At 41.0% G+C, this 27,622-nt stretch overlaps 1 protein-coding gene across 1 annotated transcript in view; it reads left to right on the top strand.

Annotated features, from left to right (window-relative positions):
• The window catches only part of ADCY5 (adenylate cyclase 5), a 234,084-nt gene that overhangs the window by 161,655 nt on the left and 44,807 nt on the right, over window positions 1-27,622 (top strand). The window contains exons 4-8 of the mRNA XM_076342980.1: window positions 11,195-11,306; window positions 11,479-11,606; window positions 15,267-15,425; window positions 16,478-16,619; window positions 25,925-26,065. Of these exons, the coding sequence (XP_076199095.1) occupies window positions 11,195-11,306; window positions 11,479-11,606; window positions 15,267-15,425; window positions 16,478-16,619; window positions 25,925-26,065 (682 nt within the window). The remainder of the gene's footprint in view (window positions 1-11,194; window positions 11,307-11,478; window positions 11,607-15,266; window positions 15,426-16,477; window positions 16,620-25,924; window positions 26,066-27,622) is intronic.

The following is a 27,622-nucleotide window of genomic DNA, read 5'->3' as shown; positions in this document are numbered from 1 at the left end:
GTTTTATTTTATAAAGAAAGAAATATGAGACAGAGCCAGCTAAGTAACTGAGTCAAATGATGGGCTGTCAAAGATTAGACTCAAGGTGTCTTGATAGCTAGTATCTTGACCAGCATAATAAAATTAAAGTGGTGTAAATGTTTTCTGATATTACAGTATATAATCTGAATGCCATAAAGTAGATTTAACACTGCTTAATATCTATGAAATAATGGACATAGGCAAAGTATTTGGAATATGAGGCAGGTTAGGGACTAAAGAGGTGCTTAGAATTTAATATTCCCTGTTCAAGGATGATCTTTGCATAGAAATACCCGTTTAGTAAGCTCACCTATACTGCCTTCTAAGGGGGAGTGTTTCTACTGCTGATTCTGCTTGTACAGAATTTCATTATGTTTACATTGTTTCTCCGTGGCAGCTCGAGTTTTCTGTGTCACCAAAGGGAACCAAAGATACATGTCAGCTCAAGTGCCATTGATCAATTGCGATGTGATGGTAGATCACATCTTAAAAAGGAAGGAAAACCCTTAACGTTAAATTGTTGCCCTTGTAAAGTTGGGAGAACTTTGCTCGTGACTTGAGGATATCTATTCATTACTGGTTCTTATCAGGTAAGGAATATTAATGTAGTATACAATAACCAGATAACAAGTTCAATTTCCTGCGGGATTTTTTCCTTTTCATTTAATTCTGAAATTACGGCCAATCTCCCTTCTCACTGAAAACATCATGTGTTTTATTATTAAATTTATTATCAGGTTTGTTTATTAATTAATAACAATTTGATCCCTTAGTTAATGAGCTGTACCATTTTCTTTGGCCAGCCATTTTACTTTTCAGAATAGCTAACAAAGGATTATGTCTTCATTTTAAAGTTCTTCTCCACTGGTGTTGCATTGATGTTTCTCAGAAAAGTGGCCATTATGAAGTGTGCACAGTTAAGTTTCTCTGTATGCTTTGGGTCCATTTCTCTTTACAGTTTCATCGGTGTCATTTTAAAAACACAACTGCTTGATTACATTTAAAAGTATAGAAATGAGGAGGCAGCAAGTCAACTCATGTTGACTGTTCCAAAAAGGGCAGTAAGACTCATGTTCCTATTCTTCAGCAATCAGTTTTCCCAGCAAATGGCCACTTTGGTATTATTGATCTAGTAAGCTCCCAAACACAAATGATAATTGTGCATACAGAACATCACATCACTTGTCCATTCTCAGCTTATCCATGAAACAGTCTGCATATTTGGTACCTACTCTCCTTGGGAAAATGAGATAACTATAGGAAAGGCATAGTTGCTCCTTAATGTTTTAAATTATGACATTTATATACTAATGTAATGTTTTCATTATGTAGTGACTTCCCGGAGGGAAAACCCTGACTTACCAAAATTGCAGAGTAAATAAATCACAAAAGGACAGGACAATGGGGAAGCTAGTGGAGAGAGTGAGGAAGAAGTAACGTTAGGTTGAAATGACTGCTGCATGCAGAATTACTGCAGCTTTTTTGGGTAGGGAGTACAAAAGCGTCGTGTTTGACTGAATATCCGTGATACCAGGGAAGAACAGACTGAATGCAATTTGCACAGCTATGAAGAACTCATTCTTTCACCATTAAAGACAAAGACCTGAGCAATATATAACAGAAAGCATCCCAAACTTGATTAGATGCAACTTACTCGATCTCTATCCCATGTGCCTGACCCGGGATATACATGTGAAATTGTTAACTGTCTGTGCCAAAATTCATTACTCTGTTGCCTTCTCTGACAACTGATTGATTGCTGGCACACAGCCTCTATGCAACAGGTTGTCTTTTGTTTTAATACTTAAGTTTTTAGTTGTTTCTCTTTCCTATTGCACTGCTTCTATGGCTTCAGTCACTTTTGCAAGCCATTCTCTCGAAGGAGGGCAGGGAGGAATAGTGCCATACTCCTACAGCTGTGGTGGTAATGGATAGTCCCTTCTTGCAGAGTTCTCTTAGCTCTGTCTTCCTTCTTGTTGGTTTTCAGCAGGATTTTGACATCAGATTGCTCTAATGCCAGAAAACAGACTGTAAGAATGCTCACAGCAAAAAGCACGCCTGAAGTTTGAAAAACAGAAAATAACATGGCTTTTCCTTTTTGTTTTATATGCAGTTCTAGATTTCAGGCTGTCTTGTGGGACAAACGAATCTGAGATTTATTTTGGTGTGGGCTGGATCCAGCTCGGACAGATCTGCCAGATCGTTTGCACTGGTCAGGCAGACCCGGGTGAGCCTGGGCTTGCTTGCAGCCAAAGCAAAGACACACGGTCAGGGTCAGCAGTATGCATGGTTCCTTTGCGCCTTTTTGCAAAAGGCCATGTATATCGTTCAACTTTCCCTTCTTAAACTTCCTTGGAGTTGGAATGGATTTGGCATCTTTCTCACTTACATGGTTTTTCCCCTGACGGGAGTGATTGGAAAAATTTTCACATTCCCATCAGTCCCTTCTTAAATACATGAAAAAGGTCCAAAGTGTCTCCTTCTTAATAACCCAAAATCTCATTTAGGCCACTTGGATTTCTTTTTTATGTTTGGCAGACAGCGGCATCTAATTTGGCTTGCGATGATGGAGTAATAAAATTCCTTCCACTCATCTCAAAGACATCTAGAACATGCTCCACCTATAGTTTGGCTGGTAGCCACTGCATATCTATCTTTATTTGTTTTGCCTTCCCCAAACAGTTTTTCTTCCCAAAAGGCTATTTATTACTTCTGTTTCCAGTGAAGAATCAATCTGGTTAAATATAGCCTGCTGAAATAGGAAAATCTTTTAACTCAAGATGTTTAGAAGGAGACGGTATAAAGTTTTTCATGTTTAAAATAAAAAATGAGTACTGATGCTGCTTAGCTATAACTAAGTTCATAACTGGGGTTGCTACTCATGCTTGTAACCTGCAAACCTAGAAAAGTCATGGAAAAACTTTTCCCTCTATGACTGGTGCAGTCTTCCCCTTCTGGTTGGTGATCTCAGGATCTTAATTTCTTCTCATTTCCTGCGTTGACAGTGAAGGAGAGACCACAGACATCGAGGTGAGGAGCACTGACCGTGATGGAAAGTATGGTGCCATTTTTCTCAGCAGCTCTTGAGTGCCAGCAGGGTCAGACACTCTCAGCGGGGCATTCCCAGGAGCACATTGCTAACGCAGACAGAGCTGCAACCGCAAATGCTGAGAGTTTGTACTGGAGATGTGCATCTCCCAGCTGAGTCCCCCAGGCAGTTCTAACCTCCGGTAACACTCATTTGAGAGCAAACGTGGGAAAATCAAGTAAAGGCAGGGTTCTGCAGTTTGTATCTTTGCAATGAGCCTTGCTCTTGTCATGCAGTGGCTCTGCAGATGGCAGTCTGCACGTTGCCACCAGTGTCTCTGAGAGCCACCTGGTCTCCTGCTTCTTTGTCAGCTTTTACTCTGTCACCAGTTTCAGTTGGTACGGTCTTGCAGAGTGAACTTCTTCTCAAATATGGGATGTGAGTTTGGTTTACATTTTTGGCTACTTGGGAAGAGGGACAGGAGGCTTTCTGCCTTTTGCTGTAAAGAAAAATGTGAAAAGGCTCACAGTTTTCTGGGCTTTTGGTTTTCTGGGGTTTTGTGTGTATTTCCTCCTATTTTGTGTTATTCTCTCTAAAGTACTGCTTTGCTTATCACAGCATTTGTGTACATATGTGCCTTCTCACCCTCTTGAGCAAGTGGGAGCCAGCATGACTGACCTTAAAATGGAGCACTGTCACGGTGCATGACAGAGTCCCGCTTCCCAAGAGGAAGCTGTGCCAGCTGACGTGTCACAGAAGTGCTAGGGCTCATTTGAAACAATAGGTGATTTCCAATAGTAAACGGATCTTCTCTGAAATGACCATATAAGTTTAGGAAAGAGAGTGTATCTTTTTACTGTTGGTTTTTTTTTTTTCCCATGACTGTAGGAAAAGGAAATATTTTAACCTCTGGTCAGTCTGATGTCCTGCTGTTCTGGAGAACATTTTTTGTACCGCTAAGGCTAAGACCTTAGCCTGTCGCATAGGCATCCCTAGAGAGCAAGGCTGACGTGCTGTTGAGACCTGAGTTAGTCTGGAAGTAGCTTGCAGCCTTTGCTGGACCAGTCACCGGGCTGTCACTCAGCGCGGTGATCTGTGTGGGCCACTTCACCCTCCTTAGGTAGGCTTTGCTGCCCTTGCTCTCATTTGTGCTGCTTTACCTAGACATGCTGCCTGACAGCAGTCACTGTGCCACTGCTGTGAACTTGTCCTCAGCTTGTTTTGGTTTGTCCTTTTGTTGTTGCTGCTATTAAATTCAGGAGGGAAAGAGCATTATGAGATACTCTCACTTAGTGTTTCTGGAATCTGGAATCTTTTTTGTGCATAGGGTGGGTAGAAGAGAGAGCACACAGATGACCTCCTTATCATCCCATGACCAAGTGGCTACAGCTAGGAAAAAGAGACTGGGTGTATCTTGATGCCGTGTCTATTCTGGGAACTTCTAGATGAACTTATTGCTATGTTTATGCTGCTGGAGCTGGAAAATAACTTCTGGGCTTACAGTGCTGGCGGGGAACTGGCTTTTAAATAGATGTCCAAGTGCGAAAATTGACTCATTTACCAAACTGCTCAAGAGATGCTCCCACCTTGGAGATACTCAAAAGCCATCTGAACATGGTCTTGGATAACCAGCTCTAGGTGTCTCTGCTTGAGCAGGGAGTTGGACAAGATGACCTCCAGAGATCCCTTCCAACCTCAACTATTCTGTGATTCTGTGAAAGCCTAGTTTGGTGTTAAGGGCTTGACCCAACCCTTCAGCTGAGAGTTTTGTCATCTTCATCCCAATCCATCCTTCTCCTTTCTTCTTCCTTGTTCATCGTATGACTTAATGACATGCAACACCAATAGCAGTGGATGGTGGTGTAAAATAAGTAGCACCCTGAGACACTGTCCTCACCAATTAGCCTAGTAAATTCACTGACAAGGGCAGACTGTGTCTACAGCACGTGGCTTTCTCTTTTTACACCTTTGCTTGTGAATGCAAATTAGTGAGCTTGTATTTAGTGAACAATGATTATTTTATTATGTTACATTAATTTTTTCTTCTCTTGTAGGTAGCGTTCATTGCCATAAAGTACCATGACTTTGATTCACATGCAGTCATGTGAATGCACTTTGCTGTTTTTATAAGTCATTAAAGCTCACCGAGCCTGGGGTTTTGTTCTGTTTCCCATGCAGTGCCTGTGGTGTTCGGTTTCCAGTAACACATGGTGTTTATATTCATGACTGGCATTACCGTTGTGATGGTGATAGGGTTTGTGTTTCTTGCCTTGCTTGATTTATGTTGTGGCTGGCGTGCATGGCACGCACATGTCTCGAAATAGAACACGGCTGTTTTTTTGTTTTTACATTAGAAGCACTGATGATTTAATTTAGTGTTTTGAATAATCCTGCATTTGCAGGGAAACCTAGCTGTGTCATGTCCCTCCTTTGATAACTCTACTAGCTTCAGACATTTAAGGCTACACTTCAAAATCACTCTCTGTAGGTGTGTGTGGTTTTAAAATGTCTCATGTGGGTTTCCTGCTTCCCACCTTGTCCTTAGCTCTTCCTACTCCTTATGTCGCTCTTTGCTTTCTGCCAAGATCTCTCCCCTTCCCACACTCTTGCTAAGAACCTTCTCCTTTGCCATCCAAAAGATCCTGTGATGCTTCTGCCTCAGTGTATGGTAGTGGTGCAGTCACAGCAAGGATCACCTGAATTACAGGAGTTAGTTTTAAATGACCTGCAGTGGTACGACCCAAGGTGCAGTGGGATGGACCTGAGCACAGACTGTGAAAGCAGCCCAGGCTGGGCAGGCTCACACTGCTGACCTCTGGGGTGTTACACTGAGGCTCCTACTGGTACCTGAGCTGCCTGTCCATGAGTATAACTATGCTGTGAATGCATTACAGACCAAAAAATAGGAAAGCTAAGCCCAGCACTTTGGGAATTTTCTCCTCTTGGCTCTGCATCTTAGCTGCTCCTCTCTCCATTTCACCTCACTCTGCCTTTGCAGCTATGCAAAGCACTCTGCAAAAAGCATCTAGATATCCTGCTCATGAAGGTCTCACAGCCCACAGTGGTGGTGGTGGTTTTGGTAAGGGCCAAGCTCAGGCACAGGCTGGCATCCCAGTGGCAGCAGCAGCTAGACCTGTGTGCCCAGGCTGTCCTCCACTGCCTGGCAGCCCTGGGCTCTTGGGTTCAAGGATGCTCCAATCCATGCATCTGCCTTTCCAGTTCCCCTGCCTGGGTCTTGGGCAAGAGCAGGCAAGTAGCAGGCTGGCCCCTAAGCAGAGGGAAGGATGGCAGGATCTGGAAGCTACCCACGCTCCTGTCCTGTCATCTTTCTTCCCTGTCAGCATCATGAGCCATGTAGGGCAACAGGCACAAAAATGAGTTTGCCTTGTACAGCTATGAAATCTTGAGCCAGTCCTTGCTGGAAATAGGAGCTGAAATAGGAGCTTAGGAAAGTATTCACCTCTACCCTATAACACAATTTGTGGTACTTTTCAACCAAAATTAAACAGGAATAATTTAAAAAAAACCTTATAAAATGAATGATAACTCCCCTTTTCTTGTCTGTCTTTCCCAGAAATAAACAATTTTTTTGTCTTTTTTGAGGTCATACCCTGGTTACTGCTGGACAAAACCCAATCAGATGGTAAATCTGAAGGCAGTGACGGAGTGGAAAATATATCAAGAGCTCTGAAGCCATTACAACATTTTAATTACATGCTAAACTGGTTTTTCCACAAAGCAGTAGCCTTCCAGATGAAGGGACCTGGGGCTGATAATAGTTGCTGACGCCCAGGCTGCAGATTGTGTGGTCAATCCCTTCCAGTCAGCTTCAGCTAATAGTACTTCTAAACCACTGCCTTACTTATCTCATGATATTTTATAGCTATAATAATTATTTCATTTGACCTTTTGTTGACCACTGTCATTTACCCCACATTTTGGCACAAGGAAGGCCTATTACTGGCATTGTGTTCCCACCAGCAAGGAAATGCCTTGCCCTCTGAAGACTGACAAATAGTTGGCTTGAGTTGTGCCCTTCATCACAATCATCCATCACCATCGTCCTTTAATAAAATCTTTTCATTGCTGAGGGTAGTCTGACATGAAAGACTGAAGTGTGGAGTGAGGACTTAAGGGTAGTGGGGAAGCTGTGTGTTTAAATTCTAAGACTCCTAGTCTGGATAAGATGCAGTGGCAGGACTGGGAGATGCTCCTGCAACCTCAGTGTGTGCGTGTTGTGTGTGTAAGGAGATACAGCGGGCTTCGTTTTTAAAGAAGAGCTCTGACTAAACACAGGATGAGAATCATATGCTGTTCCCTGATGGCTATTGTAAGAGAAATCTACTTTTTTGCTAGTTGCTTCTGGGCTGTTGGGTATTTTATAGGGAGAAGGCTGAATTTAAGGATTACTGGGGCTAATAACAAAATGAACAGAAGTGGCATGGCACAGCACTACATACACTGGTCCCATTTCCTCCCTTGCAGGTCATTAGCAGGGTTGGGAGCGATAAACCTGGTTGTTGTCTCTGCTGCTGGAGCTGCAGTGCTAGCAGAAGCATGTTGAGGGAACAGATTAGGCAGGAGGAATAAAATGTGATTTAGTGGCTTTCAGAGCCACTCTGTTCTCTGTTGAGAGCAGAGGACAGAGAGGCTTCAGGCTGGGTTCCTGTTTGCAAGGGCTGTTTTCTCTGACGGTCGTGTGCTGTTCTTTCTCCAGTCTCCTGCCACAAATGTGTCTTTCCCCTCTCTGTCTTCAGTTCCCAGATCAGTGCTCTGTCCTCTGCCATCTCCCACATGGTCCTTTCCATACCCTGATGAGGTTTTCCATTCCCTGAAGCCTGTGTGTCCCAGGCAGTGTCTTCTGATAGCTCAGTGGCATAGCTATTTGGCTGCAGAGCAGGTCACACAGCTGTCTCAAGCCTATGATGGAATATGCTCAGGTGCTGCAAGAGGTGCATATGTTACTTGGTTAGCTGACATGGAAGAGGGGCAAAGGGATGGGCCATGCTGATAGATGCCTCCGTGTTAATCACAAAGTGTGCAAAAGCTGAGTCGTGCAAAGGACTTAACGTAACCAATTCCGAGTAGGTTTCCGTATAAAGAGGAAAAGGCATGTGCCAGGTGAAGCTCTTCCCCTTATTGCCAAGAGTCAGGTCCATGTTCAAGAGTGAGAAGAGACTTGAAGCATCTAAAAAAGTACTTGTAATTCATTCCTTTACTTTAGATAAAACCAAACTTCTTTTTCCTTGACTTTCCTCTCAAAATTATCAAATTGGCTTTGTTGAAATTGTTTCATGCATCCCGCTTTCCTCAAACAAAACACTCATTCCGAGAAGCATCTCATGTAGTAAAATGTTGGCTTCCTAACAGGGGTGTCAGACAATGTTAACCTCCCAATATTGCTACTGGTTCATGTGCAGAATGTGTTTCTGATTCCCATCATGCAACCTTTCCAGGTTTTATTCTCATAATAAACCCTTTTGTAGTGCTCATAATTGTAGTTTTCTAGAACTTGGCCAGAGCTGCAACTGTGCTGTCCTTGGAAGTGCAAGACAAGGATCAAGATGAAGACGATAGCTGCTGAATTTGAACAAAGAGCAATTTGCTGGTCACCTGTAGAAGGTTACAAGTTTGAGAAAATGTTGTAATCAAGTAGTTTCAATTTGAAAAGGCATAAATCTGTGTGTAGGCTGGCTCCATAGGTCTCTGCTGATTACTTCATCTGCCTGGTTGAAAATACTGCCGCGATTTAACTTCTAGGAATGTCTGATCCATTTATCTGGCCTGATAGTAATGAGGAATGGAGGGGGCAACCTTCAGTCATTTATCCATGTTTATTAGGACACTATGCTAGCACTAATTTTCTGAATCAGGCATGAGAAGGCTCAGGGCATCCCTGTGTAGTATTTTCAGATATACCCATTGCTATCTGAACGTCAGAGCAGCAATTGCTCTGTATTCCTCCTGTTATAACACACAGCTGTTACAACATGCACACAAGCAAAGAGTGTGAACACGTCCACAAGTGAGGAATTTGCAATTTGCCCCATGCTGGAAGAGGAACATGCTTGCAACAAGATACATTTTGTTACTGCCACAAGAACTGGAGACATTTCCTATTTGTACATTACATATTAGCACATACTTAAGTTGCTTAGCAAGCAATACAGACATCTCTTAAGATTTCAGTTGATTTCAAGTGTGTTTCTTTGGGAGGTTTACTTTTATTTGTAAATATGTGAAATCTTGATTTATTTTTTGTGTATTTTCTCAAGTGTTTAAAAAATGACAAAGTATGTTTTGATTCAGACATCCCTGCATTCCTGTCTTGCTTTTTTCTTGTACATTTTAGCTTCAGTCTGACTAACAAAGAAATATTTAATGCAATATGTTTGGTTGATGATTTATTGGAGTTGAAATGTAGAAGGAAAATAGGAAAAACATGCCAGAATTGAAATGTGTTTCAGGATTTTTGCAAAAAATGCTTGTGAAAATATTTTTGTTGTCTTTGCTTTCTGCCTGAAGACATTGCAGGGAATTCCAACTGAAAACATAGCCTCTGCAATTTGCCTAAAACATGTTGGAGTTTTATTTTACAAAGAAGAAACAATTCCAAAGTGCTTGTTATTTACACTTTGAATTTCTCTTCCTGTTGAAGTACAGCTTGATGCAATAATCAACTTCAAAGAAGAAATCATCCACTTGATAAGTGTTCCAATATACAAGTATAGCTTACGAATTTTATATTTATATAAATGTGTGTGCATATATGCATTTTATCTTAGATCTATATAGACATAGTCTGGTGCTTGTCTTACTGAATAGTTCTAAATTTAGCATAATGGCTGTGTTTGATTGCAAATCAATATTTTCAATGTTGTAACTATCAATTAGAACCTTTTTCCAGTTTAAAAAAAAAACACCTTTGCAGTACAACATTAAAATTGATTAATTGAAATAAAGGAATCATTATTAATACTTGTGATTCAAATAATTGTGCTTTCAAAACAGTCCATGCTGCTTTCAGAGGGCTTTCCCGGTCCGTCCTGGGCAGATGGGAGCAATTCGGTTTCCCTGTTGCAGTAGCAGAGGTTTGCCTCAGTTGGCAAGGGCTGCGCTTGTCGTCCAACAGAAAGTTGGGCGGTGCCTGCTTTGCAGCCTTACTGAGAGGAGCTCCTGAGCGCTGTAGGTGTATATTTTTATAGTGTTTCAGGGGCTAAGCCAGCTGGAAGGTGTGGTACAAATGGGAGGTTTCATTTCTGTAGTTCTTTAGAAGCTGAGCAAAAAAAATAAGCAGTGAGTGAAAAGTGTGCACAGCTGGGAGATGAGTAGAGTAAATCAGTGTAGATTTCCTTCTCCAGTGAATGAAGAGTATAAAAGCCCGATGGTAAGTCTTCACCAGGACAGCCAAGTGTGTTAGGTCATGTACAGCCAGCACTGCTGCACCCAAGCCTTCGCCCCAGCAGCACGCAGTGCCATCGCGCCTGGCTTTGTGCATTGCAGGAGCGTCTCTGCCAGGCACACAGTACAGGGCAAGGTGCTGCCAGCCACGGGGCTGGGGTGCATGCAAGCAGACCACCGAAGCGGGAGTGAAAGCTGTGGCAGGCAGGTTAAGGTTGTTCACTAGAGAGGGACTTTATTTTGTGACTGCACTTTGGCAGCGGGGGAAGCGGGCAGAGGAGTGTGGTTTTTCTGCAGTGGAGTTAAGACACAAGCGATGTTATTGAGCTGAGAGGTTGAGGAATGTGAACAAAATGGGAAAGTGTTGATTTTATAGCTGGGCTAATCTGGTCATTGTGTAGGAGTGCCTTGTTAATGATGGCTGATAGTATTATCATGCCACCACCAGCTCCCAGCGTACTGTAAATTTTCTGGACATGGGGCAGGGGTGGGGGGATGAAAGGCTTGTGGTGTTTTTTCACCCTTTCTAATATCTGGAGGGGATGAGGCCATGCCCCTCAGGGCTTTACATGTGATAGAGGCTGTAGCATAAGGTGGCATTAGGGGTGGTCGTCTCCTTGCTGTTATAGGGCTGGGACACCCCTACGTGCCTCCCCATCCCTGGACTTCTACCCCAGAACTTACACAAATATCAGCAACAAATTTTGTGACACTTTCATATATTTTTTTCTCTTTTTTCCCAAGCATCCTCTTTGCAGACATAGAGGGTTTCACAAGTCTGGCCTCCCAGTGCACTGCTCAGGAACTGGTCATGACGCTGAACGAGCTCTTTGCCAGATTTGATAAGCTAGCAGCTGTAAGTTTTCTATTATAATTCTGATATATTTTTTTTCCTGTTGCAAGAATGACATACTGTGCTGGTTCACTGGATTTTTGTAAATATTCACTGCCCTAAAAGGCAAGCTATTGCAAGCATGAATATAAGATGAATACTTCTCTCTCCTTTATTATTATTATTTTTTTTTTAGGAGAACCACTGTTTACGTATCAAGATCCTGGGTGATTGCTATTACTGTGTGTCTGGGTTGCCAGAAGCAAGAGCTGACCATGCACACTGCTGTGTTGAAATGGGAATGGATATGATAGAGGCCATCTCGTAAGTACCATATTCCCCATGGAGAATTTCAGAACAAATAGCAAGTAGATTCTCTTTCCCGTTAGGCCTTCCTTACATTAGTAGCAAGGTAGCCAAACCAGGGAACTGATGCCAGCAAAAAGGGAGATGAGCTGGATCAAGAAAACAAAATGCAGTAAGGGTTTGACAGCAGAAAGACAGACACTTGAGTCCATTACAGCCATGTGGATATCAGAGCTCAATCTCCTGATGGGAAAGGCAAAGGTTTCTGTAATTACTGGAAGTCTCATTCCCAAAGGAGGATTCCAGTGAATTACAGAAATGTGAAATCAGAGGATTAATAACAACTTTATTACATTTCAGTCACTCTTCACTTATCTGTCTTTAAACCAGCTTTTTACTCACCTTACAATTCCCGTGCTAAGGTCTGTCTTGTCTAGTTTACCTAATCCTTCTCCATATGTCCCTATGCCAAAAAGGTCAGATTCAAGACTTTCTTACTTCAGTTAAACTAATTATTGAAGAAAACCATAAAGTTGGTCTGGCACAGACTGGGACAGATCCATGGTGCTTTTTCCTTTATTTCCACTTAATTCCCTACTTTATTTTTTTCGTTTAAAATCTGTTCTGAAGCTTTGCCTGTTCCTGAGGTCAGACTAGCAATCCTGTGTTTGTCCAGACCATTCCTGTCTTTAGAGAGTAACAAATATGAGACCCATATCTAGTTATATTACTTGGAGGATTGCAGACAGTGTTGAATATTGTTTGCATCGGACATGAGCTTTCACAGGCCAATTCTTTCAGAATTCAGGGAGAGAAGATTTATTTAGTCATCGTGAGTGTATGCAAGTTTAGGCACAAAGTTCAGTCAGTTTTGGATGGTAACTGAGCTGACCTTAGTATCTACACCATCCCTGCTGCACAGAGACTCTGCTTCTTTTTCCCTTCTCTTTTGTTTTTTATTTTGTGAAAGCATCTTCTAAAGTATCAGTGGTACCAACAGAGAAGTAGAAGATTTCTATGCAGTTCTCCTCTCATTCCGTTTGGTAAATTGATGGAGTTTCCACTTGATAAAAACTAGAGCTACCTATTTGCTGAGCTTGATACAAAGTACATCCTTACCATTTGAATTTCTGCAAGGATATGAATACACACCCACGCTTTTCAGCCTTGTTTTTATAACACAGATACATAGTTTGAAAAGCAGTGTTTTCACCCAGGAGACCCCATTCAAAGAGCAGTATGCAGCAGCATTCCCTTGCTTTGTATACAGTGTACACTGTCAGGACTTCCTACTTTTACTTTCCTGGTTTTAAATTCTGTTGCTTTGCACCAGTCTCCTTTTGGGGTTTGTATGCAAAACACAAAATAAAAGGAGTTGCAAGTAACTAGTTTTCAGTAGCCTTTGAAAGGATGCTGTTTCTTCCACGTGAAGTACAATTAAGTGGCAGGTGACAAAGTGTCTTGTCAAACACGAGAAGCAGCGATTCTTAGCCACCAGCCCTACAAAGAAGATGTGTACATTGCCCAGAAAAGTCTCACTTTCTGCAGTAGTTGGCCTGATGAAATCCAGAGACCTTGACACATTGCTGTGTGATCCCCCACAAGGCTGAGTAACACCAGGACGTCTAGACTTCATTGATTAACTGCAACCCACTTTACCTTGAAACAGACATGGAGCTCAAGTGCACTCGATGTTTGTTTACAAATAGCTCTTCAGCAGCCTTTAAAACTTGTTTCCCACTTGATGTATGATGAATGCATTTAACAATCTTATCTCCTAATAAGTCTGGAAGGTGACTCTGTTCTCACTACTACTGCTTCCCTCTCCCATCTCCTCCTCCCCTAAGGATCAAGATAAGAGGGTTCACAATTAAGGTAACCAATAGCTACTGAACATTTGATTGCAGATAACAAATAGCTACTGAACACTTGATTGCAGGCTTCACCAACACTAGGCTGATTTCATCTGTGCACTATAACAGCAGGAAGTGTTACCCCAGATCAGAAAGATAGAATTATATTCACTGTACTGCTGGTATAAATGAACTAAAAAAAAGGAAGGTAACAAAGGATATTTCATTTGTCTATAAAGGATAACCAAACTCATTTGTTTGCTGCAAAGTCTGGAGAAAGTCACCTTTTCATCAATGACTCTACTGGGAGAAGTTCCCTGGTCTTGTGTCAGTAATGTTGCTTGGCAGATGGTGCAGTAGGGTTTGGAGCACTTGTGCAGCATGTTCTTCCTCCCTCCCCAGTGCCGTACCCACACTGCAGCTGCTGTTATCTTTGCAAGGGTTATGGCTGCAGCTGCATTTTCATTACCCCAGTTCCTGTTGCCTTCCCAAGTGTTGTGGTTGGAGCTCTTTCAGTTTGTAAGCCTGTGGCACCTTACCCATACGCAGCTTCCCTTCCCTGCTAGAGAATCTCTGCTGCTTGTTAATAAAAATAATGAATGTCACTTCAGCAAGTAGATAGTGAAACATAGGATAGGGATTGTAAGGAAAAAAGAACTGTAAGAGGGTAGGAGTTGTTTCAACAAGAAGTCACCCTGAACAGCCTTTTAAGGGGCATATTACACTGTGAGGAGTAAACTAGAGTCCAGAATTGGTCTCTTTAATCATTCATTTTCATTAATAACTAAAGCATAAATATTAGATCTGTGTTGATGTTAGGAAGCTGGGAGGACTTACCTGTCCAGAGGATGTTATCTAGAAAGGACTAGATGAACCTGAAAACCAAAGAGGTTGAAATTTGATAGGTATAAAGTACAACTTCATGCTGCAAGGAGCTAACAACTCAAAAGAAAGGACTGTGCTATGTGATGTAGGTGAATTTGCCTGTGAAACATTGTCCTGTGAAACATGGACATTCTGGGAATGATGTGATCAGCAATAACGAGAAGCAGAGTTGTTCTGATGGCCTCATCAAGACTTTCCCCTACCCACATTCCTAAATATATTTTCCATGTGAACAGCTCTTGAAGTCAACTTTTGCCCTAAAAGGGCAAAACCCACAAAGTATTCCAGCAGTCATTTTGGGAGTAAGCAGAGCATCCAAAACCTCATTAAAATCAGAGCTTGAGTATTTGTAGCTGCCTGTTTGGAGTGACTGCAATAGATGTGGTTCTCTGGTTTTGCTGCTCTGACTGCAGCTGTAAGCCCCGTTCAAGCTTTCCAACTGCAGTGGGGTATTTCACACACATATCATATTTCTTCTGTGGAAGGGTTGATGCTTGGTGCCATACAGACAAATTAAGATCTCTGAAATCATTTCCTTTTTCTCTTTGCAACATGCTATTACTCTTAATGAGGCTGAGTGCTGGCAGGTTATGTCCAGCTTTGGTATGGAAATCAGAGACCAGCACTTTATTCCTTTTACTGCCCCAAATATTTTTTTTTAACAAGTTCTCAACTTGACCATGAGTTCAGAGCACATGGATTTACTCCAAGGACTCCCCTTTCTAATTAGTACTCTGCTTGATCAGCCAGGCCATCCAAGAGCAGTACAGGTAGTCTGGTTTTGTTTTGTTGTCCTGTTGATGTGGATGAGCAGCACCTTGTGTATGCGTGAATAGTTTATGGGTCATTATGGATTTTTGTGTTCTGGGTGCAAGTTTGTGCCACTGACTACAACCATGCAGTTCTTAGTGATGTTCTTTTTTCCTATATCTCTTTTCAGACTAGTCCGGGAGGTGACAGGAGTAAATGTCAACATGAGGGTTGGAATCCACAGCGGGAGAGTTCACTGCGGGGTCTTGGGCCTTAGGAAGTGGCAGTTTGATGTGTGGTCCAACGACGTTACGTTAGCCAACCACATGGAAGCAGGGGGCAAAGCTGGGTAAGTTGCTTCATCAAATCTGTCGTGTTAATCCATGTGTTGTTTTGTGTCTGACATGTCACAGTGAGGTGGGGAAATGGGGGACAGTGGTTCAGGGAGTCTGTATGTCTGCTGTAAAATGAACTGTGGGTGTAGTGTTTTAAGCATGTACAAAGGTTAGCAAGGTTATTCTGTTCCATGTCTACATGTCTTTGGTTACAGAAAGTCTACAAAATCCCAAGGTGGGCATATCCTTCTGTGGTAAGAACTCAATTCCTTCTCTGTGAAATAAAGCTGATAGATACAACAGAAATGAGCAGGTCTGTGTGAACACTAGCAGAGCTGGTCATGGTTACAAACAGATGTGACCGTATGTTAACAGTGTTTGCTGGAGAGCATCCCAGCTATCGATGGATATAGTACGACGTGTTGTTTCAGACCAGGCTTTTGTTTTGAAACATTCCTATGAGAGAGCAGAATTGGTTCTTGTTTCACCGCTATATGGACCAACTGAAGACTGAGTTGCTGCCAAGTTGACTCTGTGAGATAATTTTTCTATGTGCCTTTCCATCTTTTCTCTGCTCTGGAAGAAAGCATAAGGCTATGGTACTTGATGGGATACCTCTACAAGGCACTCGTACCACAGTGATTAATGTGATACAACAAAAAAGATACATGCTGCAGTGTATATTACATGTGTCCACTGAGTAGACATGTCCTTGTGTCCTTCCCATGTGAAGGGCCTGTGCTTGCCAAAAAAAAATATCTGCTGTGTGTTAACGCAAAGTGAATAAAAGAATGAGTGCTTTATATCTAAGGAGGTGCTTATAAATGGATGTGTAAGATGCTTAACGTGAACACCTCTCTCTTTAAGAAAACGCCTCCTGGCCTGCTTGCTTTAAAATAGATGAAACTCCCGTACTACATCTGTAAGAGTAGTGGCATGGCTAAATATATTGGGTTTTACTGCTTGTTTGTTCCAGTACGTGGCACCTGTCACTGACAGGAACTGGCTTTTTAAGTGATAACTTTTCAGAGCCTACAAAACTGGCTTGTCTTTTGTCTTATTCAAGGCGCATCCACATAACAAAAGCAACCCTGAACTATCTCAATGGAGACTATGAGGTGGAGCTGGGTTTTGGAGGGGAACGCAACGCTTATCTGAAAGAGCACAGTATTGAGACCTTCTTGATTGTACAGTGCAGCCAGAAACGGGTAAGACCAAACAAGCTAATGCAAGTTTAGTAACTTTTAATAACTAGATGGTCTCCGACACACCAAAGTAGAGTGAACACCAGCCTTTATAGATGAGTGAGTTGACTACCTGACCTTCAGTGACAAAAATTCCTGTTTCTCTCTCCTCTTCCTGAACTTTTGTATGCGTAGAAGGGAGTGTAGCCACTTTCTGCATAAGGTTTCTGCACCAAGTACTTTCTAGTTCTATCAAAGAAACTGTCCTGAGTTGTTTTCAAAATAATTTTGAAGAATGTTGTTAATATAGATATGTATTTTTTCAATTAAATTTGATACTTGTACAAGTTCTTAAGGCAATAGATTAAAACCACAAAGATCTCTTCTCTGTCAGGTTATATACAGAGGTGTTTTTGTCCACCTGCTCACCATATTGCTATGAACATAAAGATTAGAGCAGTTCTTATCATTACTTTTCAGCCTCTGTTTCTGAAGATGCGAAAATCTGGCTCGCTGTAATGATGGATAATCACTGTGACAGTGGGATGAGATCATACATACTGCTATGACATGGGTCAGGCTGCACAAAATAAGGCTGTTAGGGCATTACTGACTTGAACTTGAGTCAAGTCAAACTCAAGTGGACTTCAGCCAATATATCTTCTTTTTGTGACACTGCCAATTACGGAAAATAGGTTGATGTTATCACTAGTTTGTATTCTTTTAAATAATGGTAGACTGTAATACTAGAAAAGGACCTTTTTGGTCATCTAGTTGAGCCTAGCCAATAATATTTCTCTAAGTAATTTCTGCACTATAGGCACTACTTTGCTATTCACAGTACGGGCAAACATCTAAAGATTGGCCTGAATTGAAAATCATTTCAAATATTTCTGAATCTAAGACCAATAAACCTTCCCACAGCTGTAAATATGAGTACCATGAGATTAAATGAATTAGTGTTTGTGACATGTTCCAATAGCATGGTTGATTTGAGTAACTGTAACACCTATACAGAAATACTTGCCTCATTTCCTGAGAGAATGGAAGCCTCAGATCTCCTTAACGGATATTGTGTAAAAAATCTCCAAGAAAATTCCTTATCATCTGCTAAAGAGAGAAGCTGATGTTTTGGTTTCTATCTGCTCATAAGATAAATCTCATTAACAATTGTCTTCAAAAGAGGATTAGAGCTTTCAGTGCAAGATTATTGTTTCCTGAGCATCACTGCCTGTCAGTGGGCGAGCTGATGTTTATACCTAAACCACTTCATCTTTGCTGCGTAGATGTAAGAACATAAACCAAAATGCCCTTATGGTCACGCCCCACCTCCTGGGGTGGAGAAGCTATATTGACTTCTTAAATTATGCACTCACCAAGTTGTCTGCATGTTCTTGTGGAGAACTGAAGGTTTCTCTGGAGAGAAGAGGAAGACTTAGGTCTTCCTAAGATCATGATTCTGATTCTTGCCAATGTAGACAAAAAACTCAAAAACAGAGACACAGAGCACTTGGAACTTGACTTCATTTTTGAACACAGGGCTGTCTTTTGACTAGGAGACTGGTCAGAGACTCAGGAGAGATGTGGATTCCATTCCAGACTTAGATTTTTAGGAACTTGCATCTTTGTGCCTTGATTTTCCATGGTAAAATAAAATGGGTTCCCCCCCTCATTCTTTCACTGCTTTATATGTATTTATTGCAGCTCTGTTACACAGTGTAGTCCTTAGCTGAAGTCTCTAGGCGCTACTATAATGCTGCTCTAACGTGCTGCATCCCAGAGTAGCTAAGAACTGGGACATGTGCATGGCCTATGTAATTATTGTGCTAAATTGAAACATAAAGAAACTGCTACCCAAGGTCATGGATATTAGTGTTTAGAGTTTGAGGGGCTCCTGGTTTGCCCATACTGCTGCAACTTTGTTGCTCCCATAGCCATTTTCTATCCCTTTGTGAATAGTTTAAAGTTCTCTCCCTCTTTAAAAACTCATTTTCAGATAATATGAAGATCAGAAGTGAAAAAAGCTTTCTCCCATAGTCAGCTCAGTCAGTCTTGAACATTTTGCCTGATGCTAGGCAAAGTTCTAGCACTTCACTTTTTCATTCCGTTTCTGCTTGATTTTAATGACTTCTTGTGATGTATTTAGCCAGGTTATCAGTTCAGTCTGTTCCAGTAATGGCCGTAAAACATTCACCTAACTTAGTAATGGGTTCCTGTGAGTCGTGTCTGAGTTCCTGCTATCCCCACACACAAGGCACAGGATTTGCATTGACCTGAGAGCAGATGCATAGTTGACCCAAGTAACTGCCTGAGCTATTCCTCAGTCCACACAGGCAGACTTGAATTATCTGAATACCTGGTCCATCAGTCCCACAGCCATTGAAACCCACAATATCAGGAGTTATGATGAATGTATAAAAGGTAACGGCATCTGTTCCATACCCTTTCTGCTTGCTGTTGCCATGGGGAGCCATAACTTTGAATGTCCTGTCTTTTTTGTTTATTTGACTTTTTCATCGTGTTAATGCCATTTCTTTGGCACAGAGTAAATGGGAGGAACATTTATCTAATATTTTTGTTCCAGGAACTCAGACTAGCTCCTTCTTTGAAAATAGGTTTTTTTCCTTCTTAAAGATGCTGCTAACTGGAATATATTTAGTTGAGTTTTAGGGGGGGAAAAAGCTAGATTCTGATCACTCAGTCTTTAAATAACATCCCTAGAGCTGAAAATGTAGTCCTTGTTTTCTATCTGGTACAGGGAAGAGTTGCTTTCTGTTGAAAGAGCAATAAATTGCAAAGTTTTAAAATCCAGTCTGTTTAGGTTTCTCTCTACTCACCTATACCTCCAGATCCGCTTTCACCTTTCTGTTTGCCCTGTCCTGTGATGCTGCTGCTCTTGTGGGAGAGCACTCGCCTGTGAAGGAGGCAATGCTCAGATACTCCAGAGCAGTGCAGGAGTGACTTTATTATTGCAGTGTTATGTTCCCCTAGATAAAAGTTTTCGTGGGTGTTTTTGAAAGCATAGATCCAAAGTTCCAAATTTGTTTTCCTTGTGTTTGCTTTCAATTCCTTAAGCTAGGGTTTTGATAATTAAGATATAAAACAGTCTTAACTGTGTGAGATACAAAGGGTGCCATGCATTTCATTGTAATGTGAACCTATATATATGTATACACATATATACATATATGTAAATACATATATAAAAAAAGTAATTCTTGTCATAAAATTAGCAGTCTGCACCATAAAGGTCTGTTGAATCTTTTGCTGTGGTTTGTTTGCTCCCATTAGTGCTAACAGTGGGCTGCTCTAAAGCCTGGTTGCGCTGGTGCCTGGTGGCTCTGGTTGTCTAGTGTCTGCTGTCAGACAGCAATTGTATCCCCTCTCTCCGTCTCAGCCTTTTTTCTCCTAAGACAAACTCTTCTAATGTCTTCTCACAACGAAGAAGAGACAAGCACAAGCTCTTACAGCAAGCTCTTCATTTTCATGATCACGAAAGGAAACCTTTACCTTTTGCATAGTTGCATTATCTTGGTGTCTTATATTTATTCTGTGATGAACTAATGTGGTTCCTGATAATGAAGTGAAGTTTCTGACTGTAATCTCTAAGTGAATGATCATGCATTTTGTACACTTGAATGTCTCAGGTCCCATTTCTACTATGTCAGTCCTCAAATGTCGGGTGCTAATACTCCTTTTTTTCTTATCTGTCAAATACTACCTCTGCTTCTCTGATTAGCAAAGTCTGTCATTGCTACGCTTGGTGCCAGATGTGATAAGAAAAAAATTAAACAAAATCTGCCCCAAGACTGATCATTAAGTAACTCTACTAGTAACTTTCATCCAACCTAATGCTTCCTCATTCAAAACCATCTCTTGCCATTTCACTGGAAACCAGCTCTTTTCCCAGCTTTGTATTCCCCGTCTGTCTTAGCCATTAGTCTCCAGCACAGCACTCTGTCAAATGCTCTATGGAAAAAACAAGGCCAGTGAGAGCTACTGTATTTTTTCTGTTTAGAAAAACTTGGATGGTCTCAAGGCTGTTAATCCAAGCCCAGCATTTGCTGCTCTACAAGTTCTGTGTCATGATCCCTGACTAAATAGTTATTAAAAGTATCTGTTACCAGAACTGAAATTGCAGTTGGCAGTTTTACACAGATCTGGGATGGAGGTTGTCCTTCTGACTTCAGCACATTACACTTAAGTTTTGCTTCCAGCTTAGTCATGTTTTTCCATTTATAACCCTACGCTTATGATCCCTCTTCCCTTTTGCCTCTACTGTGGCAGTAGTGATTGTCTGAAGAGAAATAATCTGTTCCTTCAGTTCTAGAGTAATGCAGATTTTTAAGTTTCTGTTATCCTCACGTGATATAGGGTGATGTACACAGGATGACTTCTGTCCTTATTCAGTATTTTTCTCATTCACTTGGATATGTGTTTCTAATGGACCTAATACCTTAGCATGAAAGAAATATAGGAATTCTCCAAGGAGATCTTTGCCTTTCCTCCATTACTGGCTTTGCAACTTCATTCTTTATCTGAAAGTCTGTGTTTCCAGATAAACAGTGAATTATCAGCCAGAATTATTACTACTATTACCCAGATCTTTACTGATTCCCAAACTTAACCCTGAGGCATTGTAGTGGACTACCCAGCATTACTCAGTACAATGTCTTTATCCTTCTACAGAGTGGTTTTGTTTTACGCTTGTTATACTTTTTTTTTTTAAGTTTACCCTACAGACTGTAGCGTTGCTAACACACAGATCTGTACTTCCACCTCCACAACTTTTATATCTGTCCTTCTGCATTTTATTCAAAATGTCTGTCCCAGTCATTACTGCTATCCCATCACATCCCTGCTATTCTTACAGTACTCAGTTTAATTATTGTTGGAGTATCCAGTAGTCCCAGTTCTTGTGCTGCCCAAGTTTCTGGAGTTTGTACAGGAGCATGTCACTTGGTGGTTGTTGGTAACTTTCTGCTCTTCTTTGAGATCAGGTGCTGCAGTAATTCGCAGAACCATCACAACTACTCTTGTAATCAGTTCAAATCTTTGATAAAAGATTTACTCTGAGAAGGGTGGAGAAGTATGTGTTTGGAGGAGTGGGAAACAGACCTTAAGGTGAATAGGATTTTAACAGCACATGAGGTTTACAGCTAGTTTTATTGTCCTCAACGTTGTCAGAAGTCTGGGGAAATGCTTTGCTTTGAACACAAGTGGAAACAAAATGTGACTGTCAACAGATGAGCAATACTGCTGACTAAACACATTGTGCTGAGTGTACAAAGTCGGCAAACTGAAGAAATGTTTATTTTTTTCTAATGTCTTTCAATTGCAGTAAACATGGGTGTTTCTTTTAACAATAGCAGGTACACAACAGTTTCAGAAAGGATTGTTGATGGTGGCCTTGAAACAGCTCAACAAAACTTTGGCCATAACTCCTAGAAAAACAATTCTCATTCTTTTCTAAATAGTGTCCTGGAACTCCATCCAGCTGAAGAAACAAAATGGTCCTTTAAATGTGCATGTGACTCTCCTAAAACACAATCAGTCTAATGTGATGATTCCTCAATTCAACAAATTTAATCACTGCTCAGCAGGGTTCCACTCATGTAGATTTATGAAGGCGATGGTTTGGAGCATGTAGCACTGCAAGAAATATCATTCACATGTCAATAGGACTTCAATACAATTTAAAGAATAATATGTAGCTGAATCTGAAATGGCTGATCCATGCTCAGACTTCACTGCTTTGTTGCACTGATAGTGATCAATATGTTGGAAAATCCTATCACACGCTAAAGGAGTAACAGGCGTTCTTGATGCAATTGATAAGTATAAGAAAATCCCAGCTATTTCTGCAGTTTTGCTATAGCATTACTGTAGCTCAGTGTGTGGGAACTGGTAGTGGGAACACGATAAAACCTCTGGGAATAAGATTTACAGTCTCTTTGCGAGTCCAGATTTGAAAAGTTCCCACAACAGCTTTCTGGAGTTTAGCCACTTTAAATCTGAATAACTCATTGCTGTCAGAAACTTTTGCACCTGCTCCTGTTGGTAGTACCTGTAATGAGTAGGACTGAAAGGTATCATCTCTCCTTTTCTTTATTGTTCTTTCCAGTCTTGTTATGCCTTAGGTAGCCCTGTGTGCAAGTTGTCCTCATGCTGTCACAGCCAGGAAGAAACAGAGGAGGGATCCTCATAAATTTCCACAGAGGAGCTGTGATCCTTCTAATTCTTCATTTTTAGAGTTTGTTATTATCATCACCCACGGAACAAGTGATTTTTCAAAAAGTAAATTAGCTCAACTTTTAAAAATATCAGGTTTAAAAAAAATGTTTTTGAATAAGTATTGATGTTAACAACAAAGTCCTATTGTTCAAGATAATGTAGTAGCACAGTACGTAATGTGGGAAACCAAAAATCCACTATGCTTGTATATTTGTGTTTTAATCTGATTGGAAATATTGCTGAAACACTGTTCACAATCCAGTGGAAACCTTCTACAGGGGATGGGGGAAATACTGCCAGAGTTCATGTAGCCATGGAAAATTTATGGTGCCTGACCTCATGGTTAGAAACGATCTCAGAAGTATATATTTATCCATTTGTCCCACCCTTACCTCAGCACAGATGTGTCAATAAACATGAGGTCTTTTATTCCCTTCAGATTAGTCAAGTGATGCTTCAGAGTCACCAGCACTAGCAGCAGTTAGAATGATTACTCACTGGCTGAGAGGGGTTAGTACATCTGGTTGGATTTTTGGCATTAAGGCTTCTCTCAAATTCTAACCAAATTTACTAACTCAGGGGGGAAACCTGCTGTATGTATCTTTTATCATCTGTTGATGTAAAGGCATTTACATGTTATGGTTACATGTAATGTAACCAAATAGTTTTGCTTTTATAGGTCCCCAGACTAGTTTCAGCGTCTAGGTTTTTTGATTGCTTTTGGTTGAAAACCCTTCACTAAGTTGTAATAAAATGGATTGACAGTGTCACTTCTGTTCTTGAAAACAATATATATTTGCTTGGAGATAATGAAACTGTATTTCCTACCAGTTTTCTGGCATCACATCATAGAAGAAAGAAGCATAACTATGAAAAAGATTGCATAACTGAAAAAACACAAGAAAGTGCTACAAGTGATGGCAGAGACCATAAAAAGCAGTGACTTTTAAAAAAGAAAACCTCAAACCAACTCAGATCTGGACATCAGCGTTGCATCACATTAGTGTATTTTTAGAAACAGTTAAAACGCAGCTCTCCTGGAGGTTATCCAGTGGCTCTGTCATGATTGCTCATGTGAAATTCAGCTAGTGCCAAGTGATGGAGTTTTCAGCTCTGGCAGATGAAACGGTGGTGGGTTCGATGCAGGGAAGAGGTGACGTGGGAGGCACTTGCTGTCCTGGGGGCGTGCAATGTGGGAGCACGTACGGTTCTCCCCAGCAAACATCCCGGGGAGCTGAGAGCTCCCTTAGGTTTGCTCCCACTGAGTTTCCTTGGGATCTTACACTTGTCATCCTGGCTAGGTGGAAAAAGATCTTTGCTGGCAGCCCGGGACTGCAGTGACCACTGCTACTTACTGTCACAGGGCCAGTCGGGTGTCCGGCACAGGGCTCCTGTCGCAAGTGGCACCGTGTCCCCAGCTAGTGGTCATGAAGTCTGCAGCACTACATTCCCGGGAACGTTTGGTGCCTGCGTGGTGAGCTTGTGGTCTCATAGGAAATGTTGTCATCGTAGCTGTCTCTTCTTTGCAAGAAAAGGGATCATGATTTCCCATGCTTGTCAATCAGACAGCTACCCAGCACTGAATTTTAGCAGGCTTTTTAAAATTTCTTTTAAAAAAATAATTTAAGGCAGCATAACACTAGACATTTAACTCTCTGGTTACCATGGAAAGAACACCAGGTATTTTGCAAACTCCTGACAGGTACAAGTTACAGTGAATAGTGGGGAATCAAAATAAATCGGTAGGGAAAGCAGACTGCAGGCAAAAAAAGATGCGGACCTACCTGTATTGTCATACAACAGTTGAACCAAAATTCTAGAGTTTAAAACAACTGATGCTTTCTTTTTAAATTATTCAGTTGTCTGAACACTTTCTGAAATCCAAAATTAACTATTATGTCTAATTTTTTCAGTAATCTCATGGAAGCAGCAATTGTCTTGAAAAGTTTAATCTCTCAAGTAATAAACAGCCAAGTTGTAGCTATCCCTACTGTCCAAATTTTCAGGCTCTCCAGAGTTTGTCTCTTTTAAGCAAGGATGTAATATTTGCCACCCCTCTGCCTTCTGAGTCAGTACAGGTAAATCTCACAGTCCGCACTGAGCAAGTCTCCAGTGCAGTCCTTGCTACAGAAGATTAAAGGGTTTGATCTTGTGCAATGAACTCCTGTCTTTCCGCAGAACACATTCCATGTGGCAACCTGCCTGTCTTTTTAGCTAAAGAATATATTCAAAATAAGAAACTAATCAGCCTGTTGTTTAGCCTAGTTACATGCTGCACTTCTGTGCTTTTGTAACTGGCATTGTGCTTGAATGAAACCTTTCCGACAGATCCTGTGCAAACTTTGCAGTAAGCTCCAATTACAACCAAGATTCAAAACCAGCTCTAATAACAAAACCAAAGACTTTGTCCAAACTTCAGGAAAGTTAGTGTCAATGATAAATTTGCAGCTAGCATTAGGGTGGAGGAGACCATTTGTCACACTCTGCAATACCATTACCCTTAACAGATACACAGTTAAGTTGTTTGCAAGATTTACATGCTTTCCTTAGCATGTCTGCGAAGATGCTCTTGCAAGTGTGGAAAATTATTTGCTTGTACCTACAGAGAAAGGTGTCCTTTATTCCCATAGCTTCAAGGAGCTTCAATGCTCCTGTTCTTCAACCAGATGGCTCTGTGTGTCGTTTCTCTTGCAGACGCACCAGTCTTTTTTTCCTTTTGAGGACCCTCTATGTAGTATCTCAGCTTGGAACTGTAATTTCCTGTCTGAAATTATTCAGTTTGATTCAGTTTACTAAAAAAGAAAACAGTTGTCTCTGTTTCGGATTGCTCCCTGTGTTTACACAGGTTATAGTGGTTATTCAAAACAAGCAAAGGAGTAAAATGGTGGGCACCACTTAGGGGCAAGTGTTCCAGAAAATGAGAAGAAAAAGAAATGGTGGACTGGGACTGCTCCTGATCAGCGGCCACTTCATAAAGCTCAAGGCGCAAAGCCAGCTTCTGGAGTGAGAGGTCAGAAGTGAGAGATGCTTGGAGAATGATTGCCATGTAAACGTTTCAAAATTTATTCTGCGTTTCTCTCTCGTTTGTATTTCAGAAAGATGAGAAAGCCACAATAGCCAAGATGAACCGTCAGCGCGCTAATTCCATCAGCCATAATCCGCCACACTGGGGTGTTGACCGACCCTTTTACAACCACCTTGGAGCTCACCAGGTCTCCAAGGAGATGAAGAGAATGGTAATGCCTTGCTTTATGGACATTAATTTCTTTTTTTCTTAATACAGCATTATACATTCCTTCCTGCTTTGTCTGAAGGTTTTTGCAGCCCTGAGGACATTTTCCAAATGGGGGTGGTAAATTCTACTTTGACTCCAGAAATAATAATAATTGGTACATCTGGAGGTGAGTGATTGTGAGATGAGGCGCAAGGTTGTTTGAGAGGGGAAGGGAGGCTGAATGGCACAAAGAAGGCTCTTTTGTCTGACTTGTCCCACGTTCTGAAAACTCATCCAGGCTGTGTGAGAAGATGTGATTATCTACAAAAATTGCTTAGTAACCCAAGCATTCAAACAGCAGCTGACATACATTTCTACTAGATCATTACAGACTTCAGCACTTGCAAAGGTTTCTTGCTTGCATTATAACAGCCAGATGCTGTTCACCTTCTATAAGCTACATGCCCATGTATACTCATGGGTCCCCGTGAATCACGCCGCTGTGTTTAATTCTCGAGAATACGTTCTCGAGTACATGGATTAATTGGCCTAAGGTAGCAGGCATCTTCATTTCTTGCTTATACCTTTCAGTCCTTCTAAATTAAAAGGAGCAAGACCTAGTTAACCAATGCAATTGGACTGAGAGCACTTTTATGGCTTATTTTACATAAAGTTGTAGATTATATCTTTGTTTCCTGCAATAAAGATGAAGAAAAGAAAGTTTCTATTATAATGGCTATTTTAATAATAATAAAAATATTTAGCACCTCTGTAATTGCATGCATAATCAGATTGCTCTATGACCTTATTAATGCTGTTTTGACCCTTCATGCACAGTCAAAAGTGTGTATTTGTTGCCTGCTTTGTTGCCCATAGTCAAAGTTCTGCTCCAGGTCACCAAAGCTTTAAAGTATTCAAAGAACTTTTTAACATGAGATTCACTCCCACAGCTTAAAACTTTTGGCATAGCTATAAGCAACTGCATATGGTGTCTTCTAATGGGAAATGCTGGCACATTTATTAATACTTGGTGCTAATATTATTCAATCATAATATTATTTTACAGTGCTAAACCAAATTTCTTAATCTCCATAGTAATGTTTCTTTCATTTCTGAGATCTCCAAATGAGGGCTTCTGACATAAGCGTACAGATCAGTGGAACTGTGCATTTTTTATGTGGGCTTTTCAATAGGGTGTGCTCAGTAGGCATGACATTATTAGAAGAGCCTAATCATGCTAGCACATAATTATAATTATAAGTTTCTTTGAATAGCTTTTAAGGGGTTCTTGCAGCCTCCTGTTCAGAAACAAGGTATAAGCATGCCAAATGGTATTATGCTTCTTGGTGTTAATTACAGTTTGCAGTGTCTAGCTGGTTGTTCAGTTGGAAAAACATAATTATTTATTGAAATACCAAGCTGAGTCCTAAAAACTTCACTGCCCCTCACTTGTAGGAGAAAAAGCTTCTCTTTTTTTTTTTTTTTCTCTCCTTATCTTGAACCTTTCCCTGTAATGGTATTTACCTTTTTATAAATTCAGCAGCTCAGAAAATCTTTTCCACTCAATCTGCTTCTGTAC

Source organism: Aptenodytes patagonicus, chromosome 6, assembly GCF_965638725.1.
Source record: "Aptenodytes patagonicus chromosome 6, bAptPat1.pri.cur, whole genome shotgun sequence".
Classification (NCBI taxonomy): Eukaryota; Metazoa; Chordata; class Aves; order Sphenisciformes; family Spheniscidae; genus Aptenodytes; species Aptenodytes patagonicus.
Note: the sequence above shows the minus strand (reverse complement) of the source record. Positions and strands in the feature narration are given on the sequence as shown.